The sequence below is a fragment of the Salvia miltiorrhiza genome, chromosome 3 (assembly GCF_028751815.1).
Source record: "Salvia miltiorrhiza cultivar Shanhuang (shh) chromosome 3, IMPLAD_Smil_shh, whole genome shotgun sequence".
NCBI lineage: Eukaryota > Viridiplantae > Streptophyta > Magnoliopsida > Lamiales > Lamiaceae > Salvia > Salvia miltiorrhiza.
Genome location: NC_080389.1, coordinates 61,925,032 through 61,951,419, shown reverse-complemented (window position 1 = coordinate 61,951,419; position 26,388 = coordinate 61,925,032). Strand labels below are relative to the sequence as shown.

Genomic DNA, 26,388 nt, shown 5'->3' with positions numbered 1-26,388 from the left:
TCAACATACAAAAGCAAGAATACAGGAGACTTACCACCCAAGTGATACAAACAATGATCAAAACTGCTCCTAACAAAATTCAGGCTTTTCATGCATTGATCAAATTTCAAGTTCCATTGCCTAGGTGACTGCTTTAGACCATATAAAGACTTTTTGAAGAGGCAAACATGATCAGGAAAGTTTTTGTCAACAAAACCCTCAGGCTGCTTCATATATATATCATTTTCCAGCTCACCATGCAAGAAGGCAGTTGTAACATCCATTTGTTTTAGTTCCCAATTGAAATGAGCACAGAGAGCAAGCATGATGCGCACAGTAGTAAATTTTACTACAGGAGCAAATATTTCATTGTAATCAATGCCCTCTTTCTGTGTAAAACCTTTGGCAACAAGCCTAGCCTTATACCTGACATTTTCCACCTCATTTTTAATCTTAAACAACCATTTGCATTCAACAATAGAACAGTCAGCAGGTTTAGGAACCAAAATCCAAGTATTGTTGTTATGCAGAGAGTTCATTTCAGATTCCATAGCAGACAACCACTTAGCAGATTCATCAGAGTTAACAGCTTCAGAATAAGAACAAGGTTCAGTCTGATCCACATTGTTAAACACATTAAAAGCATACATGGACATGTTGTAATCATCAAACCTAGCAGGCTGCCTAACATGCCTTCTTTCTCTATCTCTAGTAAGTTGATAGTCATTCAAGTTATCATTCACAGGCACATCATGTTCATTCACAATAGGTTCAGGAATTACTGGATCAAGGGGAGGAGTAGGTTCAGGAATTAGCTCGGGTTCCACCTCAAAAGGAATCATAGGTGTAAACATAAACTCATATTTAGCAGCATCATAAGCATTTAGGTTCTCCACCTCACTTGGAGCAGCAGAAAGTGAGGAATTCAGCAAACATGGAAAACTCAACTCATTAAAAGAGACATCTCTGCTAATGCAAGTTTTGAACCCTGGTACAGACTTATCCCATAATCTATATCCCTTAACTCCTTCAAGGTAACCTAGGAAGATACACTTCTTAGCCCTAGGTTCCAGTTTATCAATGTTCTGATGCACATAAGTAGCACAGCCAAAGACTCTCAGGTTATTCAAGCATACAGGCTTATTCCAGAATACAGACTCAGGTAGTTTACCAAGCAAAGGCACAGATGGAGATCTATTGATCAAATAGACTGCAGTCATAAGGGCTTCTCCCCAGAAATGCTTGGAAAGACCAGAAGCAACAAGGAGACTCCTAACTCTCTCCAGGAGAGTTCTATTCATTCTCTCTACAACTCCATTTTGCTGTGGAGTATAAGGGACTGACTTATGCCTAATGATGCCTAACTCAGAACACCATCTATCCAAGGACTGATTACAAAATTCCAGGCCATTATCAGTTCTAATGCATTTAATGCTCTTTCTGGTTTGGTTTTGAATCTGAACAGCCCACTTAGACAGTTTATCAAATACCTCAGATTTATGCTTCATGAGAAACACCCAAGTTTTCCTAGAAAAGTCATCTATCACAGACAAGAAATACACATTGCCACCATGAGTGGGCACCTTTGCAGGGCCCCAGACATCAGCATGCAGATATTCAAGGATTTCAGTGCTAACATGCTTTCTTGGATAGGGAACAGAAGTGGGGAATGCAGACTTGTGATGTTTTCCTAGTATGCAAGGTTCACAAAATGTTATGTCTGAAATTTTGTCATTACCAAAACAACCAGTTTTTCTCAGGATATCCATGCACTTATTGCTTAAATGACCTAGTCTAGCATGCCAAAGTGCAGACTTATCATCATGAACCATATTAGCAACTTGTAAAGGCACAGATTCAACATGTACAGCATACAAATTTCCCTTCCTCAGTGCAGAAAAAACATGCTCAGAATCCTTTTTGAATTGAAAACTCAAATGATCAACAGATCCAGTTACCCTATTATCAGCAATTTGAGAAACAGATAACAAACTGAACTTCAAGTTGGGAACAAATCTGACATTAGTCAAAGTAAGGAATTTTCCATTTTCAAATCTCAAGCATACATCACCCTTTCCAATAATTTCACAACTCTGACCATCAGCTAAAGCAACATGACCAGACTTGACAGGTTGGAGATTAAGAAACATATGTTCATGGGGAGTGACATGAAAAGTACAGCCAGAATCAATGAGCCATTCACTGGAACTCATAGTTTTTGAAATATCATTTGAGTAACTGATAAACTGAAAATCATGGTCATGCATCATGTAAACACAATCATCCTCAAACACATTATTGACATTCTGACTAGGCTCTTCAGGAGTAGGTTGCTTTTTCTGCTTAGGGAGCTTACATCTGTTTATGAAATGGCCTGGTTTTCCACAGTTCCAGCAGACTTTCCTAGGCTTTTGATCAGTGTTTTGGTTCTGGTTTTGACCTCTATACTCAGAATTCTGGTTGTAGGGTCTCATATCCTTAGGCCTATCCTGGTTCTGACCTCTATTGTGATTCTGAGTTTGGTTCTTGTTTACATACAAGATTTCACCATGCAAGGGGTTTGACTTAGTCAATTTCAGTTCACTCTCCTTAGACTTAAGGCCATTGGTGATCATCTCACAGGTGACTTTTGAACCACCATATTTCAGGGCTGACTATACTTCAGAGAAAGGCTCAGAAATAGAGTTTAAAAGAATTTGGGGGGCATATTTCTCTATAGAATCATCTCCAGCAAGTTTCAAATCATGTAAAAGTTTGTTAAAATTTTCCATGTTGGTGTCTACATCCTTAGAAGGATCCATTTGAAAAGACATGAATTGGTTTTGCAAGGACCATGTTGACACGAAGGAGCAGCATATATAGCATTTAAATCATCCCACAGATCTTTAGCACAAGTATGATGTGACACCTTTCTGACCACAGAGCTACACAAATTTAGCAAAATAGTGGCCCTAGCACTATCATTCATATCATGTAAAGCAGCATCAGTAACAACCCCATTAACCCTAGTGGTTATAGCCCTTTTAACTTTTTCTTTGACTAGTATGCACTCAATCTTGATTTTCCAATCTTGAAAGTCATCTCTGCCATTAAAAGGTACTACATGCATGTTGTTCATGTTGATGCAGATGAAAGCAAAGAAGATCACACAAGCACAGAGCAAGAGACACCACAGCAAAGGCCACCAGGACCTTAAAGAGGAAACAAATGGAGTTCAGGAGCAGGGAAGAGCCCAGATCTCAGCACAGATTGATCTGTGGAGCAAGGATTCACACTGGTCCCTCCAAAAGTTCCAACAGGACTTAACCAAGTCCAAAAACTCTCAATCCAAGGGAATTTTCCAGGGCAAACAGAAGCACCAGAGAAAACAAACAACAGCAGATACAACAAAGAAACAGAAACACACACAGCCAATCTAGATAGCCCCCTTTCTCCCTTGATTTCCAGGGTACTCGCACGAGGAGACTCCTTTAAAGGAGAATCCAGACGAACTGGACCAAAAGCAAGGGAGAACCTCACTTGGCTTTGGATGCCAGGGGTTTATCGAGACAGGGGCAACAAGCGGAAGCAAACAAGAGAGCAGGATCGCAAGATACCAAAATCAAGCAAAAAACATGCAAGAAAGAAAAACAGCAGGCAACACCAATCCTAATGTCTAGGGGTTTCAGGGTGTAAGCCAATTTACCAGAGCTGAGCTCTTCAGGAGGAAGAACCGGACTTACCACTTTCCTTTCTCGTCGGGAGCGAGTCGGCGCAGCCAAAGGGCGGCGGGGTGAGAGGGATGAGTTCGGGGGGAGCCCTGGCAAGGTCCCCGTGGCTCTGATACCACTGTTGGGTATCTTCGCCTTGCCGGGATTACTCCTCTTGTTTCCCGAACCTCCGGTCCGTCTCACTTCGTGCTCAGGCACTTCTTCTTCTTCTTATTCTTCTGTTCTTCTCTTCACAACACCTCCTTCCTTCCTTCTTCTGATCTGCACAGGATAAACAAGAAAGGAGTAAAAAGATACAATGAAAGAAAAATAAGAAATAAAGGAGTTAGGGTTTCAGCCAAGGGAAAAGGTGTCCTCGGGACACATGGGCTCAGATTTTCCCCTTAAACTCGGCAATCCTTCCGACAGCTTAACAATCAAGGCCAAAGTGGACAATCGGAGTAGCTTCTCAGATCTCAACAGAACCACCAACAGCAGGAGCCAAGTTCAGGACTCCGGCGGCTCAGATCTACTCAGGTAACCACCAAACAGGGCTCCGATGGTTTGGAAAGCCCGGTGATACCACCACCCAAGCAGGGAATCCCGTATTATCAAAGAATCAACCACAAAGGAATAGCAGAGCCTTACTATCTTTGATAATGCGTTATCCCAGCATGAGAGAGTATCAGGGATATAAGGAGAGCAGCAGCAACGGTAGAGAGGGGCGCCATTGAAGGCGGTGAAGTAACCAAGGCAGGAGGGCGGTGGAAAGGGGAGAAAAACGAAGAGACAGAGAGAGAGAGGATCGGATTTAGGGTTAGAGTTGAAGCGGCGCGGATGAAAGAAATGAGAGAGAGAGTGGGGATGCGGAGGGGTATATCTGAGTGGGGAGTGGGCTAGGGTTTGGAAATGGGCCAGAGACAGGAGAGTGGGCTCGGGTACTGGGCCTTAAAGAAAAGCACAGACAAAAAAGAAAAAAAGAAGAGGAGAGGGAATGAGAAATGGGCCAACCTCACACAATTGATACATACAATCCGGTTGCACCATGCAACCTGTTGCACATGAATTTTTGTGTATAAGATTTTGTTTTATTTTTATTTACTTCTTTATACAGCTTGCAAACATTTATTAATTTAATAATCAATAACTAACAGTATTATATCATTTTTTATTTTTAAATATATTATTATTTTGAATAAATAAATTATGTTAAACAAGAGGTAATACGTGCAATGCACGTAGACTCTGCTAGTAAAAATTAAATGGGCAAAAAAAATTAAACATCTCTCACTCTAGTTGATGGAGATGGCATGAATCTTTAGTAGCTAGAGACATGACGTAATCCACTGCTAGCAGGGGGGTCACTGGGCCCCCCTGGAATTTTAAAAAATAGTAGGTATATTTTCGTAATTTTAGTATTAAAAAAATAAAATACTCTGATTTTATCTTCTTACAGTTTTTGTGAGGTCTAAACGACGTTGTTTCTTACAATTTAATTAAAAAATTCTTTAAATAAGCAAGGGATGTATCCTGTATTTGCACTATAATTTTCAATATTTAGTAATTTTATTGCAAATTATTTTCGTAACATGAATATTACGTGGAGAATTAATCCACAAAAAATCCAAGTCAATAATCCGACGATCAGAAAAAAATTGCGAGGGACGAAATTGCAAAAATTGAAAAGATAATGATTTAATTCGTCACATTTTAAAAGTCACATTAAAATTGTTAATTCGAAATAGTTCATGATTTTATTTGCCAAAATCCCAAGTTTTATCCATCTTGATTTTTTGAAGTTGTTTTGTACGAACGAAATGTATTTTTATAATTTAAAAGATATTTATAATTGTGTTAATGATTATTATTTATTTTTAATTTATTTTAATTAATTTATTATTTTTAAATTTAATTATTATTTTTATTTAAAAAAAATTGGACCCCCCTGAAACGAAAGTCTGGCTCCGCCCCTGACTGCTAGGTCCCAAAGTTTTCAACAAGTAGTATTGTGTATGTTATATATGCTTCTACTGCGTCACTAGATAAGAAAAATTGACAGAACCAATAATGATGGTAATTTTGTGTATGAGAAAGCATCAAAGCAATGTGAATTGCATAGAGCAATGATATCAGAATACGTTTGAACATTTGAAAGCATTGTGATATATCAGAATACAAAATTTCGTGATAGAGGTCTCAAAATTTCGCAGGCCTTTTTGCTTCTGAAGATTTGATTCATGCTTGATTTTGTAAAACTCATTTGCCAAAGCATACTGTATTTAATAGATACACTGTAAAATTTTATTACCTTACTATGATGAAGTGTCTGATCAATTACATTGGATTACAAAACTGTTGAAAGACCTCCAAGAATGGGATATAACCAAGATCTGTTGAGTTTGTATTATTGCTAGAATTCCTCGGGGTATGTATAATTCTCTATCTCTCTCTCCTAACTCTCTCTCTCTCGGCCGACCGTCGACCGCCGTGCCACCTTCCCCTCATCTCAATCCTTCGATCTGTCTTCGGTGAAGCCGCCGCGCCGGCGTTCCTCCACCTGATTCAGTCGCAGCTCTGAGGTCCGGCGGGGTCCGGTGAAGTCCTTGGTAGATGTTATTTCCATACCTACTCTCTCGTAGTGATCCATACAAATGCCGACCCCAGTCACTTAAAGAGACTGAGATATACGAACACCACTTGCAAAAGTAGATTGAGAAATTAAAGTCCCACTTGCAAAAGGATAATTAAAACTGAGCAGCAATCAGTAAAAAAGTATATCCACACTTGAAAACTATATATACTTCTACTCTTGTGCATAAGTATTCTGGTTAATGGACTTAATTATGATTCCGATTGCTGATTAATTTGGGAATGAGATGTTAATTAACTTTGTGTTCTACAGCATCCTTCATGGTTGGGGCTTTCTGTAGCAGACTTGAAGTTGATTCACTTACATATTACCTTGAAAAACATCTTTCATTACCACTATATTAATTAATGGGTCCACTAGATTTAAGGCAATATCACACAGCCTGGCGGAGCCACATGGAGACACCCAAATTTTGAGATTTTTTTTTCCAAGTATATATATATAAAACTAGGAATCAGCCCCCCTCAACTAAATTCCTGGCTCCGCCGCCGACACAGGGCTACAGTGGAATAAGGAGAAAAACTAGGAAGTGAGTAATTGTAGATCTAATTTTAATGCAATAGGGAGCAGGAAACAAAACTGTAAAAAGGGCCTTCTATATGCGTGAAGTTGGTTATTATTATTCAAGTGTAGCTGAAAAGAAAAAACAGTGACAAACTAGTTTTGTCGTGTCGTGTTACGATCGTAACTCTATGGGTGCTCTTCGAGTGAGCACTTACTCCAAAAATAAGAAGAACACGAGAGAGAAAAGGGAAATCTGCTCCCTTTCCCTAACACAAATCCTTTTAGTTTATCTGGTAACTTCTTGGTGCGTATGTGCCTCCCTTGTGTTTGGTATGGATATATTGTGATTAAACGACGGAATAATTAACTACCGTTCTGCCCAAGTCAACAGGATTTCTTGAATTGTTGCTTTCAAGAAAGATGAAAAACCAGAAATAAAACAAAAACAATGAAAAACCCAACCGCTGCTATTTGTGCTCCCTAAGAATTGAAACCACTATATTCTACATGAACTTTCTTATGGAACAGTGTTAGAAAAATGGAGGTGATTATATAGTGGTTTGAGTGTGGTGAGTGATTTAGAGAAGTGGTGAAGATGAATATTGTTAGTGTGTGTAGAATATAGATATGAATTTTAGAGAGAAGCTCTTGTCTCCAAGAAGGCTATAGAGTGTATTTGATAAGGTGTAATTTTTATTAGCTTGTTAGCTTCTCTTGCTCTATTACAAATGGTACAAACTCTCTAGATCCTCGTATGAATCTAGAATTATCTACTAGTTAAGATTAATCTAGATTCTACTTAAGACTTCCTAACCTTGAATATTCTAGATTTCTAGAATATTTATATATTCTACATGGACTTTCTTATGGAACAGCTACTCAAGAAGTAAACTTTTATGCAGTGTTTTAATAAACTATTTAGATACACTAGTATTGTCACACCCCAATTTCTCGGGAGAATAAGAAATGAGCTATGTGACAGGAGTACTAGGCTTTACTTGAATTAAATGGGTATTGTGCCCTTAGAGTCTAGCATATCATTTCATTAATCGAAAAATACATCGTATTTAAAAGTTAACAAGTACAACACTATAATATAATTATTCTTCCTATCAAGATCGGAAGTTCGAAGGTCGGAGACCAAAATGATATTTTATACTGGGAAATTAATATATGCAGGAAAACAATCGCTAGGAAAATATTAGAAAATGGAATTCAGATTAAAACAATCCGAAAGTATCAAGATAGTCAGGCATAAGATAATATTCACAAGTGAATTTATTTCAGCGGAAGTAAAACAAAGTGTTCTTCAAATAACAACAACCTCTTCCTTAGCCTCGCACGTCACCACCAGCTGTTCAATCTGCAAAAGGTTTTGAAAATATTTGCAGGATTGAGTACTAATGTACTCAGTGGGCTGAGCCATTTAAAAACATTTTGAAAGCTATTCTGAAAGGATAATTCATGCTTTGAAGAGTATAACACATATATTTTTAAAAAAAGTTATTCCATGCATACTAAAAATAATCTAAGCTCATATTTTCCTGGCTCATCTACAACTGGTTATCATCGAATCTCTCGAGACAACAGATTCTGGTGTAGATACACAATTCTGATTGCAAGAGCCAACAATGTTCTGGTAGAAACAATAACCAATAGAGAGCAAAAATATTTTAAGCATGAACCATCAACTTTAACTTTTCATAAAACCGAGCTTATTAGCTCAAACATACATTTCGTAAATAAAGTTTCACCTGATTTGAAGACAACCCAAACAATTTAATAGAGAACCTATATATCTTCTTCTGGAGGACGTACAAGATAAGTTCTCAACTTAAGCTCGTAGTCCTATAACTTGTCATCAATTTCTAACTAAATTCGCAACACCCGGGTTTTCAAAATAAAATTTGAAATTCATTTTCTTGGCTAAGGGTTCCAACAATGCCATTGCTCGACTTTTACTTAAAAACTCAACTTGAGCATAAAATCAATTTAAAAATATTTTTCTTCCATAAATTAGTAGGACTTTAGTATATAAATTAAAACATATAATCAAACAATTATATGCATATATGATAACACTTGTAGAGAAATAATTAATGAGAAATTTAATTAATTAAATCACAATCCAAATTAACTAGTCATTGGTTCAATTAACAAAAATAAAATGGGCACAAAAATTAAAACATCTCTCACTCTAGTTGATGGAGATGGCATGAATAAAGAGTAGCTAGAGACATGACGCAATCCACTGCTAGGTCCCAAAGTTTTCAACAAGTAGTATTGTGCATGTTATTCTATGCTTCTACTGCGTCACTAGATAAGAAAAATTGATAGAACCAATAATGATGGTAATTTTGTGTATGAGAAAGTAATGTGAATTGCATAGAGCAATAATATCATAATACATTTGAACATTTGAAAGCATTGTGATATATCAGAATACAAAATTTCGTGATAGAGGTCTCAAAATTTCGCAGGCCTTTTTGCTTCTGAAGATTTGATTCATATATGCTTGATTTTGTAAAACTCTTTGCCAAAGCATACTGTATTTAATAGATACACTGTAAAATTTGATTACCTTACTATGATGAAGTGTATGAGAAGTGGAGATAGGGCTCTAATGAACTATGAGGCACTCTCCCGAGCAATCGGTTGCACCGTGTTGAAGATCTTCAAGTGTCATTTGTTTGTTGAAGTAGTGTCATTCGAAAATGTTCAAGTGTCATTTTCCGAATAAAGTAGTGTCATTCTGGAAACCAGTAGTACGGTGCAACCGGTTGCACAATAGTATTTGTGATGAACTATTGGTAGATAAATGCCAATTTAGTTTATAGAAGTAGTAGCAATTGCATTTACATACAGTTTCTGTAGACTGATCAATTACATTGGATTACCAGTTTTCTGTTGAGAAGACCTCCAAGAATGGGATATAACCAAGATCTGTTGAGTTTGTATTATTGCTAGAATTCATCGGGGTATGTAGATCTTTGTATAGCTTGTAGATCTTTGTATAGCTTTTCTTCTTCCTTAGAGTGTTTTTTAATTCAGTAGAGTTACAGAGAGAAAAGAGTTAAGAGCATCTGTAAGAGAGAGTTGCGTGTTTCTTTTCTTTGATCCAGTTTTTCTAATTGGTGAGGTTGTGTGATTGTAATTCTCTTTCGATCTTGGTTCAATAACAGAGGCTCACTCTCCCGTGGACGTAGGGGTTTTCCCGAACCACGTAAATCTCGTTGTTTCGTCTTGTATTTCATTTGGTTTGTCGAAGTGGTTTCTAATTTCTGTGAATGTAATGTGCCACTCACATTCGGTATTCAATGCATAAGAGCAGTCTATGGTTTGGTTTTGCTACCTTATCAATAACTGATGATGCTATGCATTCTTTAAAGGAATCGTATAGCAGGAGGGAGTAGACTGAGATAGTATAATTGTGTTGGTTGGCTGCTGAGTTGAAGTAAATGAAGGATTAACTGAAATAATCATACTTATTCTTCTCAAAAAAGAGGCTATGTATAAAATTACCCAAGAAAAATCACAAGGCCCAATTAAATTAATAAAATAATACTCCCTCCGTCCCGCGAGTCTTGACCCGTTTGGGTTCGGCACGAGAATTAAGGAGTTGTAGATTAGTGTTTTAAGTGTGTAATTAATAAAGTATAAAATTGATAAAGTAGGAGAGAGAAGGTAATAAAAGTGATAAAGTAGGATAGAGAATATAATAAAGGTGATAAAGTAGGAGAGAGAATGTAATAATTATTGCCAAAAAAGGAAACGTGTCAAGATTCGTGGGACGGCCCAAAAAGGAAAACGTGTCAAGACTCGCGGGACGGAGGGAGTATAGCCCAAAGAATTGAATAATAAAGCCCAATTACTCTCTTCCACTTGCTCTCTCCTAACTCTCTCTCTCTCTCTCCCGAGGAGTCCGCCGCCGCGGCTCCGGAATCCGGCGACCGTCGACCGCTGTGCCACCTTCCCCTCGTCTCAATCCGTCGATCCTCCATCCTCCTTCCTAATTTCACGCTCATTCTCTAACTGGACGAAAAGGAACACCCCCACTCTCTCCCTTCGATCTGTCTTCGGTGAAGCCGCCGGCGTTCCTCCACCTCTGAGTCCGTGGTCTCTGTAATTCCGGCGAGAGTCGTCGTCTCTCAATTCCACTGAAGGAGTGGGAAAAGGGCTCGTCTGGACAGGGCAGTCGGCCCTCCACTGTAACAAAAGCTAAGTTGTATTCTACCCTTTGCTTGTTTAAGAAAGGTGTGGTCTTTACTAGTGTGCTAAGGAATAGCCATGAAAGTTGTGAGACATATGTCTGTATTCTATGTTCTTGTAGTGGAGTGGTTTCTACCAATGATGCTATGCATTCTTTAAAGGAATCGTATAGCAGGAGGGAGTAGACTGAGATAGTATAATTGTGTTGGTTGGCTGCTGAGTTGAATCAAGTAAATGAAGGAATAACTGAAATAATCATACTTATTCTTCTCAATAAATGCAGGTGTGGATAATCACAGACAATAACTTACCTCCTTCAAGGTAGGCAGAGCAATGAATAGGCTCTTTGTTTCTCTTTGGTTGATGAAGCACTAAAGAAGGAGGGCAAGGGAGGTTTGGCTGATGGGAAAGTGAGCTGTTGGGAGTTGGTGTAGTAGGATGGTAGGGAGTAGGAATGAAAGTTTATTGTAAGTGATAAAAGGTTGAGGTGATCTATGAAATAAAATCCTTCTGTGTTTGCCATTCCCTATCTCATATAATAATAGATTCGGGTTTGTAACGGACTATTCTAATAAATCTCGTATTACAATATATGTTTTCCTGTCTTGCCAAAATCAATAGACTGTAAAATAATTCTAAATTAAATCCGAAGATTTAATTCGTTTTGCTGTTATAATATCTAGATTAAACCCCACTTCACATGTCGGAATAAATTCACGACTTAACTAATAGTGATAATAAATAGAAATAAAATTTCTATCAACATACTAGATAACATGACTTTGCTAACTCAGTTATATATTTGGAATAAAAAAACCTAACAAACGCTTGAAAGCACAAAGTCACTAACAAATCCTTGAAAGCACAAAGTCGCTAACTAAGGGCCGAGCCTCATTAAAACCTTTCTAGCGACAATCCAATGGAAAAAACACCAGTAAAGGAAAAAGAGTACTCGTCTATTACAACGAGGAAAAAAAAAGAACAAATTAACAATGATAGCAAAAACCAACAAAAGGACCAAGCCAAATTTTCCATTCATTATGTCATCCACCTCACCACTATCCAGTGCCTCACCCCAATTAGCATCTACTGCCTCTTCAAAATCTTCAACACTACATGCCTCATCAAAGCCACCAAAAGAAGAAGACATCATTAGCTAACTTTGCGATAGAAATTTGGGATATGAATATCTTTTTGAACGGCTTCCTCAATCAAGGGAATAGCATGATTCCACCAACCGGTCGGAGTATTTGGATTTGCCATAATGTCAGCAACTTGGTTCCCTGCACGAAAGATATGTGAAACACGAATATCATTGGGAAAATCAGTAAATCGTAATAGAACAATATTATCTTAGAAATAACATAGAACTTTGAAATAGCTTACTTGAATCTCATTGGGAAAGTCGGTGTTTAATTTTCTGCAACTCTGCATGTGCTTGTTTCATGTTTATTCTATCTCTGGGAGAGTCGGCAGAACATTTAAGAGCCAATTCAAGTATGGATGGTACACACTGCATATTCTTGCCAATCATTTCTTCCTCCAAATTCCTGACTAAGTTGGCATCTATCACTTCATTTGGGATCTCCGAAAGTGAGAGTTCTACCCATCTCTTTAAGCTCATATCTCCGCAAAACATATCATCACTAGGCTTTTTTCTCGTAAAAGTTTCAATCAACATCACCCCGTAGCTATACACATCACACCTTGTTGAAACTAGCCCTTCCAAACCATACTCTGGAACAACAAAAATCATGAAGTATTCAGTAAGGAAGCCACAATTAATTGATTGAAAGTGAAGTGCAATCAATATATTCGGAGAAACTTCACCTGGAGCGATGTAACCTAATGTTGCTAGCGTGTTGGTTAACACAGAGCTATCTCCATCGCATAACAATTTTGCTATCCCAAAGTCACTTACATGGGCAACCATATCTTCATCTAACAACACATTACTAGGCTTCAAGTCGCTATGTACAATGGGCATTGAATAACCGTGGTGAAGATACTCCAAAGCAGATGCAACATCAATCATTATATTCAATCTTTCCATCATATTCAAGCAATAGTTGTGGGAATATAACCATTTTTCAAGGTTTCCCTTTGGCATATATTCAAGTACTAATGCCTTGAACTCTTCATTGGAGCAACTGCTTATGACGCTTGTTAGATTCCTGTGTCGAATGCTACGTAGTATCTCACATTCGACATCAAATATTCTAGAAATACCTTCTAGTTGCATGTTAAACACCTTGACAACGATATCCTTCCCATTGTTAAGAATTCCTTTATAAACAGAGCAGGAACTCCCAGTGCCAAGTAAATTGCTTTCATCGAATCTTTCCGTTGCTTGCAGCAATTCATAATAAGAGATTCTTTCCGGCACAATGAATATCAACTCATCAACTTCTCTAGTCGTCTTATCTTTCCTTTTGTTTCTGACAATTATAATAGCCAAAGAAACAACTGAGATGAAAGCCACAACCCCGAAAACAATAAATGAAGCTCGTTCCACCTTCTTTCTCTTTGATCTGTGATTAGAAATTGAAGAGCAAATTTCGACATGGAACTTGGGGATTCCACACAATGCCTCATTGCCCTTAAAAGAATCCATAGTGAAGTTTCTAAAAGAACCTCCATTAGGAATTTCTCCACTTAAACTATTGAAAGAGACATTAAAGTAGTCGAGGTGTTGAAGTGCTTCTAAAAACTTTGGAATTGAACCAGAGAGGTTGTTGTACGACAAGTCGAGATTTGCCAAATTGATCATGCTTCCCATAGACACAGGAACAGAACCTTCTAGTCTATTATTTGCCAAAGACAGATTAGCCAAATTCTGTAACTTTCCGATATTCCTCGGAATTGACCCTGACAACTGATTCATTGCTATATTTATATAGATCGCTACTCCTAAGTTATTCATCTCTAGAGGTAGTGACCCATTTAATGAATTTGAGGACAAGTCTAGATTGATCAAATCTTTTAGGCCCCATAAGCTTGATGGTATGCTAGAATTCAAAATGTTGGAGTCCAGACCAAGATTTCTTAAAGAAGAGACATTCCCCATACATTTAGGAATTGGGCCTGAAAATTGATTATAGCTCATAACTAAAGTATTGAGGCTGAATAGATCACATATAGCATGTGGTATTGAGCCTCTCAACATGTTATCATACAGAAGTAATCCTTGAAGTTCATGCAAATGGCTTATAGTTAGTGGAATATTACCGGATAACTCATTGCCTTGCAAATACAATGTAATCAAACTGCTTAAATTGCCTATTTCAACAGGAATGCTGCCACTGAATTTGCAGTTGCCGGCAGCGAATGTTTGAAGTGAGGAAGATAAGTTCCCGACAGAAGCTGGAATGACACCATTTAGAGGATTATCAGAAATATCAAAACCAGTTAGAGACCTGCAATTTGTCAATGAAGTAAAGAAGGAAGAAGATGGTGCCTGGGTAAGATTGTTGCCGAATATAGAAAGAAATTGGAGAAGTCTTAGGGTTCCGAGATGAGTAGGTATATAACCACTGAATTTGTTTTCAGGAATTGAGAGAATTGTGAGTCGAGAACAGTTAGAAATAGTGTTGGGTATTGCTCCAGTGATAGAATTTATGCCAAGAAACAATCTTTCAAGAAAGGGAGAGGCATGGCATAAATGGGTTGGAAGAACCCCTGACAGAGCATTGTCGCCAAGTGCAAGAATCCGAAGAGTTGAAATGTTAAAGAGCTCATGTGGAATCGAACCACTCAAGCTGTTCGACTGTAGTACTAATGACTTCAAATAAAGTTGGCCAAATTCAGTGGGAATAAGCCCTGCAAAACATGAGATTTCAAAACTGTAGCTAAAAACACATATTGTAGCTAAACAGACAATTTACATGAAAATGACTCTGTTGTACCTGTAAACTGGTTATCTTGGAGTTCTAAAAATGTGAGCGTTGTAATATTCCCGACATCCCTTGAAAGGTTCCCCGTGAATTTGTTACGCGCTAGTGATAAGGTTTGCAGAGAAGACATATTCATGAAAATATTGAAATCAATTGAGCCCGCAATCTCATTCTTTTCAGCACCAAAAGTAACCAGACTCTGAAGATGACCAATCTCATGTGGTAGTGTTCCTGGCAAAAAAAGGGTCATGAAACTAATAAAATCTGATTTACACAAATTTATGTGATAAGAACTTGAACCATACCATTCAAATTGTTGCCACCAAGAGCTAAAAACTGAAGAGATGTTAAGTAGCCGATTTCTGAAGGTATCTCCCCACTAAAAGAGTTGTAAGAGAGGCTCAACTCCTCAAGCCGTGAACATTGTGATACATTTGTGGGAATCGCGCCACTCAGCTGATTTTTAGAAAGACTTAGCACAGTAAGAGATGGAAGATTACTGCAAATGTCTGTTGGAAGACTTCCACTCAATTCATTGTATGAGAAGGCCATAGATACAAGGGTCGATATGTTGAATATGGCTGATGGTATAGCACCGGATAGACGATTGAAATGAACAAATAGAGTTTGTAGACTTTGAAGTCTTCCCAACTCTTTTGGAATTTCTCCACTTAGAGAATTGTATCTTAAGTCAAGAAATTGTAGGTTTGTGAGGTTTGAGAGGGATTTTGGGATGGAACCTATGAAGCTGTTGTTGCTTAAAGACAAGTACTCTAATTTTGGTAACTGACCCAACATGGGAGGGATGTCTCCGGTGAAGTTGTTGAGTCGGAGAGATATGAACTTCAAACGGCGAAGGAGAGACAGTTCCTGTGGCAAATCTCCATGGAAAAGATTGCTTCTGAGGTTGAGGTAGACAAGGAAGGAGAGGTGTCCGAGCTGTGGTGGAATAGTGCCGGAGAGAGCCATGTTGGAGAGATTCAAGGCAGCTACTCTGTGGTGGCGGAAGCTGCAAGTGACGCCAATCCAGGTGCAGACGGAGGTGGAGTTGGTCCAATTAGTTGCAAGTGAAAGAGATGTATGTTTGAGTGAAAGAAGGGCAGTTTGATCAGTTGCAAGGCTCAGAGGTTGTTTGGATTCAGAAGAAAGCATTGGGAAGGTTATGGTGATTAGGAATGCATAAGGCAAAATGCAATAAAGCTTTTTGTCCATGGCTGCAAATTAATTGTGATTGTATTATGATAATTAAGTCACTAATAAATGCATCCAATAATCATCATATATACATAAATATTATAAGACTTGAGAGTCTTCATGGGTGGTGGCCTTTGACGTCTTTTTTGTTTTTTCCGTTTGAGACGAAGACGAATACTTGAGGTTGAGACAAACAGATATATAGAATCAAACTTTGGAAAAGTAGATTGCACTTGCAAAAGGATATATAATTTAAAGTAGACTTGAGGTTGAGACGCAGACGAAGACTTGAGGTTGAGACAAACAGACGAAGACGAAGGTGAAGAGTTGAGACAAAGAGGGAGACGCAGACGAAGACTTGATCGATATAGAAATGCAAACTAAATCCTTATATCCCGATTGATTATATAGAAACAGATATATAGAATCAAACTTTGGATTGAGAAAAGTCCCACTTGCAAAAGGATAATTTAAAGTGAGCAGAAATCAGTAAAAAGGTATATCCACACTTCAAAACTATACAATGGAGATAAGAAGCAGCCACATCATACTTCTACGTACAGTTCTACCTGTGCAAATTCAATTTTATGTCATGTTTCAAACATATAATAAATAATTACTTAAAATATGCACATAATAATATAATATTATTATACAAATTATACTTTAAAAAGAATTAATTAAATTAATGATAGTCTAATTAAATAATCAAGGCTGTCCGTTTAAACATAAATATGCACATCCCAAAATATGAAATGCATCGGCCCAAAATTTGCAAACAAAGCATGTTGTCGAAAAAAGAAAGCAATAAGTTTACAAAGAATATGAAAGCTTGAGGATCATGTTGGGAAATATACACAAATAATTCCGCCGATTATCAAATCGAAAGCAATATCAAAGATATAAATTATCTAAGACGGGAAAAATAATGACACTGATATTTAACGTGGTTCGGCCAAACTGCCTACGTCCACGGACCCACCCCAATATATTAGAGAATCTCACAAAATGAGGAGTACAACAATACCACACTGTATTTTGTATCTGCCTACGCAGAGGCTATCTCTCAACTCACTTTTATCACTCGTGTATAACTTCTACACTGAAGTTTTCTCTCACAAGATTTTCTCTCTATCTCTCTATCTCTCTAGCTATCTGCTTTGATAGTTGTGTTTGGTGTGTCTTTGCAATGTTGAGGAAGAAGGTATTTATAGGCAAATTCATGGTGGTAGGTGGCACTCATGGTGGTAGGTGGCAAATGGTGGAGGTGGTAGGTAGCTACCTACCTCCATTTTTTACTAACAATCTCCCACTTGAAGACTGATTTCAATCTGTCTTCACACCTTGATCAACGCAGCAGCCTTTCTGTCTTTGTTATTCTAGCAAACCAATTGAAGCTGAGCACAACTTCAATTTATCAATGGTTACTGCCTTTGTAAACATATCGGCTGAGTTCTTGCTTCCCTGGATCTTCTCAAGTTGTAAGATCTTCATCTCCAGCAGGTGACGGATGTAGTGATACTTCAACTCAATGTGCTTTGTCCTTGAGTGAAATGCTGGATTCTTAGCCAAGAAAATAGCACTTTGACTGTCACTAAAGAGTGTACTATTCTCATGCTTCTTCCCAAGTTCTCCCAAGAAATTCTGCAACCATACCATCTCCTTGCTTGCTTCCGTCACGGCTACATACTCAGCTTCCGTAGTAGACAACGTGACAATCTTCTGCAACTTAGAAGACCAAGAAATAGCAGTACCACCAAAAGTAAATACATACCCGGTTGTACTCTTTCGACCTTCCAGGTCATTTGATGCCAAATCTGCATCAACATAGCCAACCAACTTGGCACTCTTGCCATCAAAACATAAAGCTTTGTCCGTGGTACCTCTTAAGTAACGAAGAATCCACTTGACTGCTTCCCAATGTTGCTTGCCCGGATCACCCATGAATCGGCTTACTACTCCCACTGCATGCGCAATATCTGGCCTTGTACACACCATGGCGTACATAATGCTGCCTATTGCTGATGCATAAGGAACTTTTATCATCTCGGCACGTTCCTCCTTTGTACATGGCGACTCCTTCTTTGACAGCTTGAAGTGACAACCCAACGGGATGTTCACCGGCTTCGAATTCTGCATGTTAAATCTTTCCAATACCTTCTCAATGTAGTTGGCTTGTGAAAGATACAACTTTCCTGCCGCCTTGTCTCTTTTGATCCTCATGCCAAGAATCTGATTGGCCTCTCCAAGATCTTTCATGGAGAATCGTTCAGACAATTGCTTCTTCAACTTATCCATTTCCTTTGCATCAGCTCCTGCGATCAACATATCGTCAACGTATAGCAAAAGGATAAGATAACTTTTGTCGAACCTCTTGTAGTAGCAACAATGATCAGCGTGGCATCTCGCGTAGCCAATCTCCAACATAAAACTGTCAAACTTCTTATACCACTGCTTCGGAGCTTGCTTCAGGCCATACAAGCTCTTTTTCAACTTGCACACAAGATTTTCTTTTCCTTTCACCACGAATCCCTCGGGCTGTGTCATGTACAAGTTTTCCTCCAAATCACCATGAAGGAACGCTGTCTTTACATCCATCTGATGTAACAACAAGTTTTCTGCAACTACCATGCTCAACATTAAACGAATAGTGGTCAGTTTCACAACAGGAGTAAAAATATCGGTATAATCAATACCGTATCGTTGCTCAAACCCTTTGACAACCAGCCTTGCCTTGTAGCGTTTGCTACCATCAGCTTCAATCTTGATTCGATAGATCCACTTGCAATGTAATGCCTTCTTCCCCTTCGGGAGCTCTACAAGTTCCCAAGTGTCGTTTAGGATAAGAGATTCAATCTCATCATCCATAGCAACTCTCCACATCCGCTTATTACTACCAGTATCTGCCTCTGCATAGCATTCAGGCTCACCACCATCAGTAAGTAGTAAATAAAAATTAGAGGGCGAGTACCTATCAGGTGCACGTCGCTCTCTAACCGGTCTTGGCAGCGGATTGTTTGGTGGTGGGGTTCTTGGCTCCTCATCTGGAACCTCTTCAAAATTCTGGCTCTCCTTGCTCCCACTCGAGTTTGAGATGTCTAACTCGACTACTTGGGAATCAGAATTGCCAGGGCTAGATGATTTCACTCTTTCCTTGTACAACACCTGTTCATTGAAAACCACATCTCTACTTCGAATAACCTTTCGGTTCTGCTCATCCCAGAGCCTATAACCGAACTCGTCTCCACCATAACCAATGAACGTACACTTAAGAGTTTTAGCATCTAACTTGCTTCTATTAACATGATCAATATGAGCATAAGCAACACATCCAAAGATGCGTAGAAAAGATAGGTTTACCTCTTTTCCTGTCCATTCTTCCTCAGGTATCCGAAACTCCAATGGAACTGATGGACCTCTATTGATTAGGTATGCAGCTGTGTTAACTGCATCTGCCCAAAACATCTTAGGCAACCCACTTTTCAGCCTCATGCATCTTGCTCGCTCATTTAGTGTTCTGTTCATCCGTTCTGCTACACCATTCTGCTGGGGAGTTCCTCTCACGATTTTCTCCATGCGAATCCCATTCTCAGCACAGTAGTCTTTGAACTCCTTAAGTTCATATTCTCCTCCATTGTCGGATCGTAGACACTTTACTTTCAGCCCTGTTTCAGTTTCTACAAGGGCTTTCCACTTCCTGAAAGTATCAAATGCATCAGATTTATTTTTAAGAAAATAAACCCATACCTTTCGAGTGGAATCATCAATGAAGGTTATGTAGTATTCCGAGCCACCAAGGGATTTTACAGGTGCCGGTCCCCATAGATCACTATGGACCAGCTCCAGCTTCTGCGTCTTCAAGGTTCTGCCGCCTCTCGAGAAGCTTACCCTTTTCTGCTTTCCGAACACGCAATCCTCGCACAGGCCAACTTCAACAGTTTCCAGGCCAGGCAGCCTACCCTTCGAACACATTATCTTCATCCCCTTTTCGCTCATGTGGCCAAGCCGACAATGCCACAAATCTGCATTGTTCACTCCTCCTGCAAGATCAATGCAATCTTTGGAGTTAGTTGTCATATACAACGTGCCCTCCTTCTTTCCACGAGCTATAATCATAGCTCCCTTGATTATCTTCCAATTACTGCAGCCAAATGTCACTGTGTAGCCCTCTGCATCAAGCTGCCCAATTGAAAGTAAGTTCCTTTTCAGTCCAGGAATATGTCTGACTTGATTCAGCTTCAACTCGGATCCGTTGGATGTCACAACTCGCACATCTCCCTTTCCCACGATTTTCAGGGGCTCATCATCAGCAAGATACACCTGTCCAAAATCGCCAGAGACATAATTTTCAATTATATCTTCATTACTGCATGAATGGAAAGACGCTCCAGAATCCAGCACCCACGACTCCATCGGACTGGTCACGCTCAGGACCAACGCCTCGCCTACATCTTCTGTTGTGGCTGCGTTCGCTGTCTTTTTGTGATCCTTTTTCTTCGGTGGCGCTTTACACTGATTCTTAAAGTGCCCGAACTCTTCACAGTTCCAGCATTGGATTGAACCCTTATCCGTCCTGGATTGGCTCTTTCCTCTGGACTTTGACCTTCCCCTGTTCTGCCTTCCTTTCGATCTTCCTCGATATTCCGTGTTCAGTGCAGTCCCTGACCCTGAAGTAGATGGAGATTCTTTCCTGCGAATCTCCTCGCTGATCATCAGATCTCTTACTTCGTCAAAGCGCAACTTTGCCTTTGCCGATGAAGCGCTAACTGCTGTCACTGTTCCAGCCCAACTTTCTGGCAAAGAAGATAGCAATATTAGGGCACGAACTTCATCATCAAACTCGATCTCCACCGAGCTCAGTTGTGTGGTGATCATATTGAACTCGTTCAAATGATTCTGCACTGGTGTGCTCTCGGACATTTTTAGATTGAACAATCGTCTCATCAAATGTACTTTGTTTGCAGTTGATGGTTTCTGGTACATCTCCGCCAGAATCGCCAACATCTCCTTTGTTGACTTTGCTCCAGTCGTGTGGTAGGCAACGTTCCTGGACAGCGATAAACGTATTGCACTCATCGCCTTTCTGTCCAGCAGCTCCCACTCGTCCGGATCCATCTTATCTGGTTTTTCTTTGAGGGGCTGATGTAGATCTTTTCCATAAAGATAATCCTCGATCTGCATCTTCCAGAAACCGAAATCCGTACCATCGAACTTCTCAATCGTAATCTTTCCGTCGCCCATCGTAACTGCTCCCAATTGATAAACAAGATAATTTTCTCAAAGTAATTATTTTCTGATGTGGAGGTTCAGTAATTACTGCAACCACAGAGCATACTAAGAATTACAAAAGAACAATCACTGTTCACAACGAAATTACTATTCACGATGAATAGTAACAGCACAAGAAAATTATCAGACCGCCACAAACGTGGCTCTGATACCAGTTGTTGGGAAATATGCACAAATAATTCCGCCCATTATCAAATCGAAAGCAATATCAAAGATATAAATTATCTAAGACGGAAAAAATAATGACACTGATATTTAACGTGGTTCGGCCAAACTGCCTACGTCCACGGACCCACCCCAATATATTAGAGAATCTCACAAAAGGAGGAGTACAACAATACCACACTGTATTTTGTATCTGCCTACGCAGAGGCTATCTCTCAACTCACTTTTATCACTCGTGTATAACTTCTACACTGAAGTTTTCTCTCACAAGATTTTCTCTCTATCTCTCTAGCTATCTGCTTTGATAGTTGTGTTTGGTGTGTCTTTGCAATGTTGAGGAAGAAGGTATTTATAGGCAAATTCATGGTGGTAGGTGGCACTCATGGTGGTAGGTGGCAAATGGTGGAGGTGGTAGGTAGCTACCTACCTCCATTTTTTACTAACAGATCAGTGGTGGTTGGCTTGCTATGAGTTGATGAGCTAAGGCTCTTGTATTGAGAATATGTATTTGAGTTCCTCTTGAAATGATGAGTGAGATGGCTTTCTTTGGCTGATGAGAAGATGGATGGCAAAGAAATGAGGGTGATATATAGCTGATGGAGACTAGTTTAAAAGGGCATGATGAGTTCATAGACCAATTAAAATTATTGTGATATATAGAAATATTGGATCAGTAAATCGACTAATTAAAACACTAGTGTAAAAGCTTAAATGTTCAAATGCTCAATTTAAATAAATATGAAATGCATAAAATTTAAATAACTTAAATTTACAAAAAAATTAGTAAATCATTTTGTTGGAATTAAAAATAAATTCATTTTCATCTCCAGCGTGAATCATCTTAAAATTTTAAGTTCCAAATAATTCTAAATTTAGTGAGAAAGGAACGTGATATTACAGATTTTGATGTATCGGAAAATAAGAAACTCATGATTGAATTATGAGAAATTGTCTATAGCATTTTTAATAAATGCATAATGAAACATGATATGTGTTCTAACGTTCATTGGTTTTGCCAACTGTTATATTTATTTTAATGGAATTGCAGTATATGTGTTGATTAATGAAATTATGTATCTTATTTATTTGTTGTCTTAATGCGACAAATGGAATATACTACTATATAATATGGGTTGGACTTGGGGCTGTTTTTTGGGTTGAATTTTCAACATGTTGTATATGGGCTGGATTTTATTTGTTGATAATTTGGGTTGCCAATTTAACTTTTCTTTACATATTGTATTTTGAATGGAGAATTATAATTTTTTTTCTATTTTTAATTTATGTTTATGTTAAATGTCATTGACAAGATATAACATATCGAGTTTTAATAAACTATTTAGATAATACTAGTATAAAATAACTTTTTGAAAAATATAAAATATTTTTGTTTCTGACACTTAATAATTTAAGAGCTCATAGTTGTGAATTCTTTTATAACGGCAAAAAAAGTTATGTATAATAGATATATATAAATAATGATATTTTTTTTGTTATGTATGAGCGCATCATATAAGGATTTTTTTCCCCCGTAAGTGTGAGCGCACTCATACATAATATCACTATATAGGGGCGCGCTCCAGTGAGACCCCCTATTTTTCGTGTAACATGAGTACAATGAATAAGACATATAATACTAATGAACAAAATGTATATCTAATGAATAATATGTATATACTGATGAAAAATAAAATTTACAAAATTCGTAATGAATAAGACATATATACTGATGAACAGGGCCGTATATACTGATGAACAATGCAGTATATACTGATAAATAACAAAATTTAAAATATTCTGCTCCCTCCAGGATTCGAACCCTGCGAAAAAAAATCACCCTCCAGTAGAATTGATAAAATAAATTCACCAGATCGTGTTCTAGATCTCACTAAAATTAGGGGGTCTCATTGGAGCGGCCCCCTCACTATATATATATATATATATATATATATATATATATATATATATATATATATATATATATATTGCAGAGGTACATAGATAACATAAAAAAAACCATTAACCTATGACTACTTATCCAATTCAACCATTATTCTTACTAATTTTCAGGCTCTTATAACTTAATTTTAGTATCATTTAACTTGATTAGATCTACAAATAATTGTATACCAACAGACTTTTAAGGACTTTTTAAAATCTGAATTGAATACCTATAGACATTTGAAATACAATTATATATATATATATATATATATATATATATATATATAGGGAGAAGTTCAGGAAAGAACCATAAATAAAAGAAGACCGGAGAACCATTTTCAGTCATTCGATCATCAAGATCTACGGTGGATGTATCATCTTGTTGGATGAATGCAGATCCTGGGTTCGAATCCTGAAGGGAGCAATTTTTTTTATTTTTTTGAGTGCATTAATTTTAACAGCGAATGCATTAATTTTTACAGCGAATGCATTAGATTTGATTGTTCTCCCGTTCTCACAAATAATGTAGTTCTCTCTAGAACCACACCCTATATATATATATATATATATATATATATATATATATAGGGGAGAGTTCAATGGAGACCACTCCCCTATATAGAGAATGAAGACCAAATCTGGTTCATTGATCTAACTTAATCTAATGGTGGTAATTTAATTGATTAAATTTATTAATTTTAATTTATTTTATAATCAAAAGGTTACGCATGTCATTTTCTATTTAACCCTAATCTCACTCACTCTCTCTCATTCACGCTCTCTCTCTATCTCTCTCTCTCAATCACTCTCCCCCCTCTCCCGCCGCCTCCCCCAATCCCCTGTTGCTCCGCCGCCTCCCCATCTCTGCTGCTCCGCCGCTTCTGCTCCGCTGCCATCCCCTTCATTCTCCCTTCCACCGCCTTCCTCCCCTATCGCCTCCATCTCCTCCTCCTTCTGCTGCTCCGTCGGCGTCGCAGGCGGAGGATTCTCGAGGCTGTGCTGCCCCGGCGTCGTCAGGGTGAAGCCGATGAAGACGACAATGGTAGAACGCTCGTGGTGGCGACCGCCGTGCCGCGCCGTCGCCGGATTTGCAGATCTGCATATCGTCAATGAAGTGTTCGTAGAAAATATCAATGGACATTCTGATGTTCGTTAATATATTCGTAGAAAACCAATGAACATACTGATGTTCGTCGATATGTTCGTAGAAAAACCAATGAACATACTGATATTCGTCGATATGTTCGTAGAAAAACCAATGAACATACTGATGTTCGTCGAAATGTTCGTAGGAAAACAATAAACATACTAATGTTCATCTATTATGTTCATTGACGGATTAGGTCCCAGAATGGAAAAAGATGAATTTTCGGGATTTGTTCAATGGGATCCCATATTTCAGTAGATTTGAGTGGACGTTTTTGCCCTTTCTGGATTAAATAAATGTAATTAACCATTATTTAATTACATGAAAAATCAAATCATGAAATAATCTGGATCATTGATTGGATTGAGATGAATGGCCTTGATTTGGTCTTCATTCTCTATATAAGAAATGGTCTTCATTGAATGCGACCCTATATATATATATATATATATATATATATATATATATATATATATATATATAGGGTGTGGTTCTAGAGAGAACTACATTATTTGTGAGAACGAGAGAACCATCAAATCTAATGCATTCACTGTAAAAATTAATGCATCCGCTGTTAAAATTAATGCATTCAAAAAAATAAAAAAAAATTGTCCCTTCAGGATTCGAACCCAGGATCTGCATTCATCCAACAAGATGATGCATCCAGCGTAGATCTTGATGATCGAATGGCTGAAAATGGTTCTCCGGTCTTCTTTTATTTATGGTTCTTTCCTGAACCTATATATATATATATATATATATATATAGGGTGTGGTTCTAGAGAGAACTACATTATTTGTGAGAACGGGAGAACCATCAAATCTAATGCATTCACTGTAAAAATTAATGCATTCACTGTTAAAATTAATGCACTCAAAAAAATAAAAAAAATTGCTCCCTTCAGGATTCGAACCCAGGATCTGCATTCATCCAACAAGATGATGTATCCACCGTAGATCTTGATGATCGAATGGCTGAAAATGGTTGTCCGTTCTTTTTTTATTTATGGTTCTTTCCTGAACCTCTCCATATATATATATATATATATATATATATATATATATATATATATATATAGAATCTGAATTGAAAACACCCCCTGAGTCTTAATATTTTTCTTAGGTGACTAAATGACATCTATTATATAATAGGATTAAGCCTTAACCTATGTGGCATATCTAAAATCTCACCATTTCAAAATTTACCATATATAATCTTCATCATTTATTAATTAATTAACTATTACATTCCATATAAAGATTCATCAATTTTAATAAATATAATTAATTATAAATGTATATATATATAATAATATTATTAACTTTACATATAATCTAAATTAATAAATTTTATTATTTATTTTATAATAATAATAATAATAATAATAATAATAATAATAATAATAATAATAATAATAATAATAATAATAATAATGATAAAAAAACTTACATATAATCTAAATTAATAAATTTTATTATTTATTTTATCTCGATAAAAATTAGATTTACATGTCTGACAAGAAAAAAATTATAATTTATATACAATAAATGATTTTAATTGAATGTTAGTGATTAGATGTATATTTGTTATTAATTTTAAATTTCTCAAAAGCGTATATATATTATATGTATATGTTGCAATATATTATATTGTATGAATTTATATTGAGACATGCACGTGTATGTACATTATAAATGGGTTCGGTCATTGATTTACATGTTTGAA

At 37.5% G+C, this 26,388-nt stretch overlaps 2 protein-coding genes across 2 annotated transcripts in view; both read right to left on the bottom strand.

Annotated features, from left to right (window-relative positions):
• The window catches only part of LOC131015234 (probable glycosyltransferase At3g07620), a 1,181,237-nt gene that overhangs the window by 758,049 nt on the left and 396,800 nt on the right, over window positions 1-26,388 (bottom strand). The window lies entirely within an intron of this gene.
• Window positions 11,813-16,141, bottom strand: LOC131015218 (receptor kinase-like protein Xa21). Its single transcript, XM_057943506.1, has 5 exons — window positions 15,230-16,141; window positions 14,937-15,155; window positions 12,862-14,850; window positions 12,418-12,768; window positions 11,813-12,314 (listed from the first exon to the last, which is right to left on the bottom strand). Exons 1-4 carry the CDS (start codon window positions 16,134-16,136, stop codon window positions 12,425-12,427), a joined length of 3,459 nt encoding a protein of 1,152 aa, XP_057799489.1. The 5' UTR covers window positions 16,137-16,141; the 3' UTR covers window positions 11,813-12,314; window positions 12,418-12,424.